At 42.9% G+C, this 12059-nt stretch overlaps 1 protein-coding gene across 4 annotated transcripts; it reads left to right on the top strand.

Moving 5' to 3' along the window:
* Nucleotides 1-647: 647 nt before the first annotated feature.
* RAB29 (RAB29, member RAS oncogene family) lies at nucleotides 648-6857 on the top strand. 4 transcript variants are annotated; one of them, XM_019649591.1, is made up of 6 exons: nucleotides 648-727; nucleotides 1039-1289; nucleotides 3211-3282; nucleotides 3963-4144; nucleotides 4597-4718; nucleotides 4998-6857. In XM_019649591.1, the coding sequence occupies exons 2-6, from the start codon at nucleotides 1166-1168 to the stop codon at nucleotides 5107-5109; spliced, it is 612 nt and encodes a 203-aa protein (XP_019505136.1). In that variant the 5' UTR covers nucleotides 648-727; nucleotides 1039-1165; the 3' UTR covers nucleotides 5110-6857. The 4 variants fall into 4 exon arrangements, with proteins under 4 accessions (XP_019505136.1, XP_019505137.1, XP_019505138.1 ...); XM_019649592.1 differs by having other exon boundaries at nucleotides 654-727; nucleotides 1044-1289; XM_019649593.1 differs by lacking the exon at nucleotides 648-727 and adding an exon at nucleotides 891-922.
* Nucleotides 6858-12059: the final 5202 nt, after the last annotated feature.

The following is a 12059-nucleotide window of genomic DNA, read 5'->3' as shown; positions in this document are numbered from 1 at the left end:
TAAATTTACTGTAATTATCCCTAACCCTGTCTCTAATCTTAACCTTAAACCTGTACATAAACCTAATCATAGCACTGTCCCTAACCTTAACCCAACGATAACCCTAAGTCAGCCTTAACTCAACTCTAACACTCACCCTCACCCTACCCCTAACCCAAACCCTGTACCTAACTCTAACCCGAATTCTAACCTTGTTTTAACCATAACCCTAACCCAGTTCCAAATGTAACCCTAATCCTGTCCTAACCGTGTCCTTAATACCAACCCTAACCATGTCCCTAACACTAACCCTAACCTTAACCCTGTTTCTCACTCTAAACTTGACACTGACCCTAACCCTAAACCTGCCCTCAACCCTATTTCGAACCTGGCCTTAAACCTAACTGTTTTCCTAATCCTAACCCTAATCCAAACTCTGTCCCTAACTCTAACCCTAACACTGTTTCTAACCCTAAAAAAAAAGTAAAAAAGAAAAAAATAATAAAAAAAGAAAATAACATTCCGAACGGCTGAAGTTCGAAAGCCTTGAAACTTTGTGTAGGTTTTTTAAAAACAAAAACGTTGCATAAACTACATTTCCCAAGAGGCATCGCGGGCGAGTCACCGCACTCGGCTAGTTCTCTTCACCGCGAGGTAATCTGGGAAATGTAGTGCTCCAAGCAACCTTGCACGTGACGCGTTGGAGTAGGCGAGAGAGACAGCATCTCCTGCGTCCAAGGAGTTGAAGGTGTGAGACGCTCCTTTTTCGGAGTTTGGTTTGTTCAGTGAAGGGAGGGCCCCCATCTTCTGACTCCAACCGGGAAATGAGCTGTCCCGAGTTTAGTCGCTCGCTGGAGCCGCTCAGGGGAAGTACCGGCGGGTGAGGCACTACGGAGTTTCATCTTGTTTCTCCGCAGCCGGGCCCGGCCAGGACGGGGAGAAGGTGCGAACAACCGGGGGCTCAGAACTCGCACCCTGCGCCCCACCCAAGCTGCGGCCGCGCGGGGAGGAAGCGCGTAAAAGTTGAGTGCAAAGTTTCCCTTTTTGCTTTCTCGTCAGAGCAGCTCCCAAGGGCGGTGGGCAAAATGCCGAACTTCGGTTTGAAGAGGATCCGGAGCCAACGGGGTTAAAACCAGCGACTCCCCCCATTTCCCGCCTCCCTTAAAAAACGTCCACCCCGCCAGCTATGGGCAGCCGGGATCACCTGTTCAAAGTGCTGGTGGTGGGGGACGCCGCAGTGGGCAAGACGTCTCTGGTGCAAAGATATTCCCAGGACAGCTTCAGCAAACACTACAAGTCCACGGTGGGAGGTAAGATGTCGCGGCGAAACGGGGTGGACAGGAGGCCCGGACCACAGACTTGAGCTGTGGACTCCAGTGGGGTGGGGGATTTGGTGTCCTTGGGTCCTTCCTCGGGTCAAGAAGTGGGTGTCTGGGATCCTGGAGGGAATAATTGCTGGGTGTTTGATTTGCATCCCTCTCCAGTTAGGTCTATCAAGCCTGAGCTAACTGCCTGGAAAGAGAGAGGGCAAAGGTGTGAAGATGAGACATGGAAAAGGGGGAAAGGGAGGGGGAGAAAATAAGCAATTGCTGCGTTTTAGCGGGGACACTCTGAACTCGGGGCAACTCTGAACTCCTGCAGCCCTCCAAGCCGTGGCCACGGACAAATCTCTGCGACCAGCAGAAGCAGCTGAGACCCTGTGCAGGGCCTGGTGAGGCGCCAGCGGCGGGGGCTGCTGCCCTGCCTCTCACGGGAGTTCCAGGCAGCTATTGAAGGAGTAGGAAGTTGTTTAATCTGGCCCAGTTTAGTTTTGGGGATGCCTCCGTGGGAGAGCCCCTTGGCAACACAATCAGATGCTTATCAGGGCTGATGAGCAGTGTGGGTTTTGTCCATTGATTGCCTAAATAAAGGTAACCTAGGAATTCTTCGAAGAATGTGAAATATACCGCTTCTCTGACCTAACTCCCCACCCCTTTTTCTCTCAAACTGGAGAAGGGAGAAAGGGAGGGAATACCAAGAGTTAATTCATTCCTTTCCAGGTGCCGTCTTTGGACTGTTTTTTTCAGAAGTAGAAATGCCTTTTTGTTAATTAGAACGTGCTTAGCTGGGCAGAGGTAGTGAAGGGGGAGAGTAACAAACATTTATTTATCTCCGTCAAAATAACTTTTTTAAAAAGAAAAAACTTGCACCCATGTAAATTTTGAAAATGTGTGCTGATATTCATTATGGAATCCTAAAAAGTTAACAAGCATTCATGTTGCAATTAAAACCTCCTCCTTAAGAACATCCAGCAAAATTAAGAGTTTAAAGTTTCAAAGACTGTTTCTTGACCACTTTACTCCCCACTCCTAAATAATATGAGGGTCCCTATTGCATGAAATTGGCTTAAAAGTGTCCCACTAATTAATTTTTAGCAATTTCTGTAGTTCTCCTTTAGTAAAGAACATAATTAACTCTGGCTATCTTTTTTATCCGTGTTTATTCTAAATTTCCCCTAGTTTTCATTTCTGTCACAGCTGAGGAAAAACATATTTCCAAAACTCAAAAATTACCCTGTTTGTCTCCTTACCAGAAAATTCTTCCCCTGACATGCTCATGGGGTCTCAGCATCTGCATATGTGGCAGTGGGTTCCAGCACAGCTTTTAAGCATCGGCCACACCATGTCTTCTTCCTGGCAGTCCTCTGGGACCTTCTAACTTTATCCCATTCCTGCCCAAGATAATTCCCAAAGTCTTATGGAGGATGTAGAATTCCCCCAAGGGTGTGTTTTATCATAACGCAATTAGATTAGAAACCAAGAGTGAAATTGAATGTGGAAGAGGCAAAAGCCCTCACATTTACCTCATTTCCCCCTTCTACCCCATTATCCCTTCCCAGAGAAAACCCCCTAAATCTCCCAGAAGCTGTTTAACCTGAGATTAGGAGTTTTTTCATAATTACCCCCACCCTCCTATCCCCAGCCTTGGAGACAAGTAGTATCAAATACATTGGTTTTACACAAGAGTAAAAGCTAAAGACCCCCTTTGGAGAGTGAGTATGAATGATCTGCCCCATACTTAATACATGAGAGTGGGCTCATCTCAGCTTATTAAGGACTTAAAAATTAAATGAATGAAAGAATAAATAGGAGTTGTGTGTCCCTAGTGTTGTGACTGCATATTTGATGTGAGTTTTTCTGTGGATTGTTTAAAGGTAAGTTTTATTCAACTATATTATGCATATATTTTCAGTGGATTTCGCTCTGAAGGTTCTCCAGTGGTCTGACTCAGAGATGGTGCGGCTCCAGCTGTGGGATATTGCAGGTAGGCTAGGACGACTCAGTAGGAACAAGGGGAGACACTTTGGTTTATCAGCAAGCTCCCAGAGAAAAAGTGGGGCAGCAAAACCAGAAGTTTTTTTCTAAAGCTGGAATGATTGAAGTGCTCTGAGAATGACATAGAGCTTTTGTAGATGTTTTCTGCAGATGTTTTGCCTTGAATAAATGTAGAGTAGTCTCTATACAGGTGGAGGAGCTGCCAGGGTGGTGGATTGGATTGTCCAGACCATAAGTGGGTGCTCCCACAGCAGGGGGAGGTGCCTTTTCCAGGTTTTCAGCCAACCTTGGTGAGAAACAAGATCCTCAGAAAATAAAGACAATAATAATAATAATTATAGCTAAGCCTTATTATGTGCCAAGCACTTTTCTAAGCCTTAGAGTCACTGACTCATTCATCTTCAACCCTGTGATAGAGCTACTGCTTTTGTCCCCACTTTACAGATGGGAAATTTGAGGCACTTGAAAGATTGACTTGTCCAAAGTCACATGGATAGTAAAGGACAGAGAAGGGATTTGTACTTGGGAAATCTGGGTACAGAATCTGGACTCAACCACTATGCATACTGCCCTCTCTCTCACAACGAAGGTAGAAAGAACAGGATGTCAGAGGGCCTTCTAGGACTGGTTCTCAGGATCACCTTCTCAAGAACTCTCCTCTATTCCCAGGGCAGGAGCGCTTCACATCTATGACACGACTGTACTATCGAGATGCCTCTGCCTGTGTTATTATGTTTGATGTTACCAATGCCACTACCTTCAGCAACAGCCAGAGATGGAAACAGGACCTAGACAGCAAGCTCACACTGCCCAATGGAGAGCCCGTGCCCTGCCTGCTCTTGGCCAACAAGGTACGTGGTCAGTCTAGGAAAATGTCCCCTGGTCTCACTCTGTGTTCAGAGAGTAAGTGTATCTAAAGGGGGCCGGCCAAGTGGCTCAGTTGGTTAAGAGCTCGCTCAAGAGTTTGAGCTCTGAGCAACAGCGGTTCGATTCCCGGCCTGAGCTGAGCAGCCGCTGAGCTGCCAACAGGTGGCAGGATGGCTCAGCTTAAAAATTAAAAAAAATAAAATAAATAAAGTGCTCTCTGATTCTTGGCGTCCAGTTTCCCTTCTCAAGTTGGCAAAATCATCCCTATATCCTTTCAAGGAATGCTGAGACCTCTATGGGAAGAATATTGACTGTAGATTTTAGATGCTCCTGCTCTTAGCCATTGATGGAAAGGGTTTAAATCCACAGGGATCTGAGCAGTGTTCCTAGTCCCAGGAAAGTCATGATGTTGCCTTCTATTTCCTCTCTTTGCCAGTGTGATCTGTCCCCTTGGGCAGTGAGCCGAGACCAGGTTGACCGGTTCAGTAAAGAGAACGGTTTCATGGGTTGGACAGAAACATCAGTCAAGGAGAACAAAAATATTAATGAGGCCATGAGGTGAGTACCTCATGCTGTTCTGGGGATGGGCACACAGATGTACTCATCTTCCACTGCGGCCCCTTGGACCTTCTTTTCTTGTTTCTGAGCAAACAAGAACAGACTGAGCCACTGGAATGCCAGCTTCTGAAGGTCAGGATGCTGTCTTGTCTCTTGAGATAACTGGGGGAAAGCGGACATTTACACCTTGTGGCCATCTGGTGATAAGACAGACAATGTCTGCTGTTTCTCCCTTTCCTCCATCCAGCTGCTCAGCCTTTTTTAAAATTTGTTTTGTAGAGTCCTTATTGAAAAGATGATGAGCAATTCCAGAGAAGATATGTCTTCGACCACCCAAGGGAACTACATCAACCTACAAACCAAGCCCTCCTCCAGCTGGGCCTGCTGCTAGTAGCGTTTCTCGTTTTTCCTCCCCGTCCTAAGAGGTCTTTCCATCTCTTCCCTTTGGTTGCCCACCCAGTCATTTTGATTAAGTACATTGGAACTGTCTCCTGCCGACTATCCAGTAAGGAGGGCCATCATCACTAAGAAAAGACATCTGGGACCCACGTGCATTTCTGCATCTCCTGCAACTTGGTTCTCACTCACTGCTGGCTCACGTAGTCCAGTTAGTGCTCTCTGTTAAGAAAGATCATCTCATTGTTCAATTTGTGACCCGGGATTTTGTGGGAAGGATTAGACATCAGTATCTGTGTTTTAAGGATCGTAATTCTCACCTGCTTTTGAGCTTATTTTTCCATCTGATATATGTTGATATCTCAATCTGATATGACTTCAGTAGAGAGGCAAATGAAGTCCAAGGTCATTTCCCAGATTCCTTGTTGGTCATGGCTTTCGGATTCTTTCTGTGTTGGACTTTGAATTTAAACACCCAATCCTAAGATACAGAAGGAGTAGGGCTGGATGTCTTTGAGTTTGAGGCCCCTGGAGGTGACCCCAAAGTCACTGTATTTTTGAAGTTTCTAAAGTCATAATTAGCTTTCTTTTGTGTAGGCTTCAAGAACAGTCAAGCTTTTAAACTATCTGTCTTGTGTGGTGAGAGCATTTCTTTCCTCAAAGAAATTAATCTCACATTAGGGTTTTCTAAGTGTCTCCCTACCAGTGGGGTAGAGGTGGGGTCCACAGGTTTCTGGATTGATGTCTTGATGCATAATGCTGCAGGTGACATCAGCTGGTGGTGGTGTCCAGTTGTCTGTTCCTCTTAGCTCTGGGAATCTGAATGGAAGAAGAGGGAGAGGTTAATAAAACGAAATCCTGTGGGGTAACTTCTTATGAGCAATCTGGGTAGGTAGCACTTAACAGCCATAGGAAACAAATATTATGTACAGATCTTTGCTGGGGGTGGGACTAGATAGACAGAAAATCATTAGGTAATATAAGTGCTAAGTTGGGTATGGTTTTTAGGATCAAATCACTTCTAGACATTTTAATTTGTTAAATTCTCATAGGATGGTGATTATATAACCTACCCAAAGTTATGAATATTCTTAGTGAACTCAGAGGCCTGGAGTTCTTTGAGAGACACTTATCTAAATAAGTATCCTAAATAGTGGTTCCCAAGTCTGACTGGTCAGAACCACCTGAGAAGTTTGTTAAAAAATTTTTAAATATTTTAAGATTTCTGGGTCCCAACCTCACACCTACTGAATCAGGGTGAAGCCTGGGAATTCGTTGTTCTTCAAAGCTTCCCAGATGATTCTGATAAGCCTGGTTTGGAAACCATTGCTGGAGAACTCAGTAAAGATGCAGAGACCCAGGCCTCCGCTTCTGTCAGCTCTCTTAGTTCTCCAGATGATTCTGATGTACACCCAACTTTGAAAATCGCTATCCTAAGAGAGAGATTAGAGGCCAAATATTAGAAAGAGAATGGGAGCCAAACCTTCAGTGATTGGTTGGTTGATTTGTTTGTTTGTTTGTTCGTTTGTTTTTAATGCCAGTTATAATAGTTATAATTTTTGCACAGCCTTTTGAGACCTTGAAGTTCTCTTTTGTATTACCCTTTTCAGGTAGTGTTTTTCTTACAATGATTCTGAAGATAGTAGTGAAGTAACAAATTCCTTTTATGTAAGAAGAAAATTGATTTTTATTCACTGGTCTGAACCCCTGCAAAATCACAAATAAATGGAAAATAGTCTTGTATTCATAGTAGTTATTGGACTTTAATGTGAGTTTGTTAAAGTGTTAGTTTATGTTGATTGTTCAAGAGTATTATGGAAGTGGAGACTTTATTTTTTAAATACTTTCTTTAAAAATGAAGGTAGGGGCTGGCCGAGAGGCTCAGTTGGTTAAGAGCGCGAGCTCTGAGCAACAGGGTTGCCAGTTCAATTCCCACGTGGACCAGTGAGCTGCGCCTGACCTGAGCTGCTGCTAAGCTGCCAATAGGTGGTAGCTGATGAGAGCACAGGCTCCTAACAACAAGGTTGCTGATTCAACTCCCACATGGGATGGTGGGCTGCACCCACCCGCAACTAAGATTGAACACGGCATCTTGAGCTGAGCTGCCCTGAGCTGCCATTGGGCGGCCAGATGGCTCATTTGTTAGAGCATGTGCTCTTAGCAACAAGGTTTTTGGTTCACTCCCACATGGGATGGTGGACTGCGCCCACCCCCCACACACACACTCCCAACTAAGATTGAACACGGCACCTTGAGCTGAGTGGCCGCAAACTGCTGACGGGCAGTCAGATGGCAACTTGACTTGGAGCTGAGCTAGCTGCGCCCTCCACAACTGAGACTGAAGGACAACAACTTGGCTGTTCCCCTTCCCTAATTCCCCAATAAAGAGTCTTTAAAAAACAAAAAAAGAAAGAAAAAAATAGAAAATGACTCATAACCCCTTTAAAAAAAAATGAAGGTAAATGTTATTCTGTTTATTTATTATTTACTCATACCAGTTGCCTAGTACCAATTCAGTACTTGATGTAACATCCCAAATACTGCTGGGAAATGTGACCATTTTAAAAAATTGAATTTGCTGACTGAGGATATACCTGCCTTTTCAAGCATTGCTAGAGGCTGGCCTGCCAGCCCTTCTGGATTTTTCTCTCCCAGTTGGTGAACATTATAAGCCTAAAGCTAATTAAAGAAGAAATTGAAATATAACTAATTTATCTCTGGGTCCCTATTCATAAAGAAAAGGGAAAACAAAGAGGAAAATATTTACAGGAATCCAAATGTGATTACACTAAAATTAATTAGATCCTATCATTTGGATGCCACCTCTTGGGTAAAATTGTTTGGAACATGGATATTGTTGAAGCCCCTTTCCTAGAGCAGTTTCTATATTAAAGACAAGATGCCCCTCCAACCACTCAGCTGGTCTTTGGCCCAAAGGAAAACATCAGCATTCTCTATAGAGTATTCTAAGAGACCCAAGGAAGGGCTGAGAACAGCTGTGGCATTGTGACTACCCTGGCTTTCTAATCTAGGCAGAATAGCTAAGGGACCAAACAAGCAAAGAAAAAGAGACCACGGGCTAAGGAAGGCCCCTCAGCAGTAAGCGATGGTTTGCTCTTTTGTTACTACCAATGAGCCAAAATTACTGCAATTCACTTTAACTAGTTATTGCTAAGGTATGTTTGGGTTCCTCATTTCTTCCTGTTGTCTCCAGATTTAGCTCTTTTCTTTAGGTGGTCTGTCTTCTGTCCTCAGGATACGGTCCCATCTAACATGAGACTTTCCTGCCTGTCATCCTTCTATAAGCAGTGGCTTGCTTTTGACATGATCTAAGGCCCTTGGTTAGAAGATGTAAAAATCTCCACAGTATTTTATAAAATCCAGTGACCAGATTGCCCAAGGAAACAAACCTCGGTGCCAGTTTCCCCTTCACCCCTCTTGATTCACTATGCATAGGAAGAGTTCTCAGCTATATAAGTGACTCGTTTATTAAAGCCAAATAACCTCTAAAGCTGCAAGTTGGAATAGACAGGAAGCCAATAGAAAATGAGGTGTGTTGGAAAAAACTATACATGTATTTTTGATTCCACCATAAATACCAGAGACTTGAGAATATAGCTACAATATGACCTTCGTTGTTAGGAAAACCCTACCTTCTCTTTGACTTTCAAGCATAATCTGAATAATTCTCTTAAATTTTATCTCCAGAGTTTCAGTATAATAATGGTATTCCTCTATGTTAGAGTTATTCAGGGAAAGGAATTGGCTTGTGCTATAATGGAAGCTGGCAAGTCCAAAATCTGCAGAGCTGATGTCCCACAGGCTCACAGGCTGAAAGAAGCTGATACCCCAGTTTGAAGGCCATGAGGCAGGAGAATTCTCGCTTACTCAGCAAAGGGTCAGCCTTTTGTTCTATTTAGACCTTCAACTGATTGGATGAGGCCCACCCACATTAGGGAGGGCAATCTGCTTTACCCAGTCTACTGATTTAAGTGTTAATCTCATCCAAAAACACCCTCACAGAAACACTCAGAATAATGTTTCACCAAATATTTGGGCACTCAACGGCCCAATCAACTTGATATATAAAATTAACCATCACATGTACTTAACAGTACTTTACTATGTGATGATACTGTTTTGGTACCTTTTCTTTATAATCTAATTTGATTCATACTAAAAGTCCATATGATTAGGAACTAACTACAGGTTAATGGGAATAAAGAGGAGAAGGCAGATGGGAAGAAGAAGGAGATATGGTAGGCATTTTACAATTTATCATGAGAAGGGCAGCCCAGTAGCACTGGCTATCAATGTCTGCTTTGGTATAAACTCAGATCTGTGAGCTTCTGTGCTTCTTAAAGTACCTAGGAAATAAGAAAGCAAGCAGTTCTTCCTTGTTTATGTTTGCGGGAACAAATGTCTCAAAATTTGACTGACTGAAAGGCAGCTGGTTGAATTTGTAATAAAGCCAAAACATAACTGCAAGTTGTCTAATTCCCCATCTCCAATTCTGTCTTTAGGCTTCTGGGGAACATTTGACCTGAAAAACCTATTTTAGAAAGTAATCCCAGACATTTAGAGAAACAGAGTTGATACCTTTTGGGTTTGAAACTCTTGGTTTCTATTAGATTTTGAGACCATGTTCATGTGTGGAACAGAGATCTGCATGTAATTAAATATGGGGCCAAGTTCAGTGCAGTTTGAATAGCATGCAGTACAGATATATCCTAAGATGCTTAATTGACAAGTTCCACTTATTAAAATATGTCACCCAAATGCAGTGACTATCATTTAATTTTGAATATCAGCTCTCTGGTTTGCAAGTACAGGGATTTTAACAGCCATTCCATTTTCAACTGTAGCTGCCAGTAGCTAACATCTGAGTGTTGCTATAAGCCAAATATTCTGAGCACTTCACATGGATTACTTTTATTTTCACAATGACTCTATGATATATCTATATCTATATCTATAGATATATATAAAAATGAGGACACTGAAGCACAAAAAATCAAGACTTCGCTCAAGGTTAAACAGCTAAGAAGTGGCAAACTGATGTTTAACCTGAAGCAGTGTGGCTCCGGAAACTAGGCCCTTTACTACTGTACACTGCCTCTCATTTTGTATGTGTGTGGTTTGGTGGTAGCATCCTTGAAGTTTTTCCATTTAACACTTTTTCAGTATGGTGGAAACAAGGTAATTTATCAAATGGGCATATAGGTTTTCTAATACTTTTATAATGAAAAATTTTAAATCTACTCATTAAGGAAAATGGAGAAGAAAAATCCAAACCACCATTTACTTAACATTTTGATGAATTTGTGTTTAATCATTTTTAATGCGAAGCTTTTTTTCAAATAATTGTATTTATACTGAAATCATTTTAGGTTACATACCTTTTATGTATCTAGTATTATAGTAGGAGTTGTGGGGGATATAAAGATTCATGCCATAGAAGTTAAAAGGAAAAGGAGGTCAAGAATGATTTCTTAAAAGGAAGTAGGACTTGGATGGATACACATTGAGAAAGACGTGGGAACAGGTTTTCAGGTTAGGAAGAAAGGGAGTTTATAATTCTTACACAGATTTGGGGACTAGCCAGTAGACCAGAGGACTCATGCTGTAGAGCAGTAGAAAATAAGGTTAGAAAGATTATTGACAGATTGTATAGGTTTTTAATTAACTTAACTGATAGTGGTAGGCCCACCATGTGCCAGGTATGTTTTTAAATGCCTGGGATGAAGACCTGGGGAAGGGAAGATTCCTGCCCAGGAAGGGCAATCCAGAAGGCAGTGGGACGTATAAAAGGACTGCATCTTGCTGCAGGGAGTTCCGAGTCTCCTTCTTGTAATCATGGAGGGTAAAGAGGGAGGTCAGGAAAAGCCTCATGGAAGAGAGGGCACTTGAGCTGGGTTAAGTGTTGCTAACTGGAGCACTACAAGAGGAAACGCATTCTTTCTAGACAGAGTAAAGTGAATAAAGGCATGGGGACAGGCAGTAAATAGCAGAGTTGCTCAGAGAACAGCGGATGTTCGTTATAGCCTGAGCTGGCAGCGGGTGGAGGAAGGGACTGTGAAAAAATTAGGTTGGAGATAGGGCCAAATTAAGGAGAGCTTCGTAGGCCATGCTGAGGCATTTGAACCTCATCTTGTTGTGGAGAACTATAAAAGGGTTTAATTTTTTGTTTTTATTTTCTTATTGAAAAATACATAAACTTGATTACCTTTTTAAAACAACAGAAATTTATTATTTTATAATTCTGGAGGCCAGAGGTCCAAAATGGGTCTCACTGGGCTAATTTCAAGATGCCTTCCTTTCTAGAGGTTCTAGGGAAGAATCATTTTCTTACTTTTTCTAGCTTCTAGGGGTTCCCCACAATCCCTTGCCTTATGGCCCCTTGCCTCTATTTTCAAAGCCAGCAATGGCTGGTCAGGTCTTTCTCAAATCTCATCACTCTGACCTATTCTGCTCACCTCTTCTACTTTTAAGGACTTTTTGTGATTACATTGGGTCCACCTGGATAACCCAGGTTAATTTCTCCATCTCAAGATCAGCTTATTAGCAACCTGAATTCCCCATCCCATATTCACAGCTTCCTGAGACGAGGTCATGGACATTTTGGAGGGTCATTATTATGCCCGCCACAGAAAGAAAACTGAGGAGTAGTGGGGTTAAGGCACTTGCCTGGAGTCACACAACTAGATGGTAGTAGGGCCAATAATAAACATCATTTTATTTTATTTACTTAAGATTTTATTGGGGGAATTGGGGGAGGGGAATAATGTTGGGGAATTGGGGAAGGGGAACAGCCAAGTTGTTGTCCTTTAATCTTAGTTGTGGAGGATGCAGCTAGCTCAGCTCCAAGTCCAGTCACCATCCAGCCACCTGTCAGCAGCTCACGGATGCTCAGCTCAAGGTACCGTGTTCAATCTTAGTTTCTGG

Source organism: Hipposideros armiger, unplaced genomic scaffold, assembly GCF_001890085.2.
Source record: "Hipposideros armiger isolate ML-2016 unplaced genomic scaffold, ASM189008v1 scaffold_134, whole genome shotgun sequence".
Taxonomy (NCBI): Eukaryota; Metazoa; Chordata; class Mammalia; order Chiroptera; family Hipposideridae; genus Hipposideros; species Hipposideros armiger.
The sequence above is the reverse complement of the archived record's forward strand: the minus strand, read 5'-3'. Positions and strand labels throughout refer to the sequence as shown.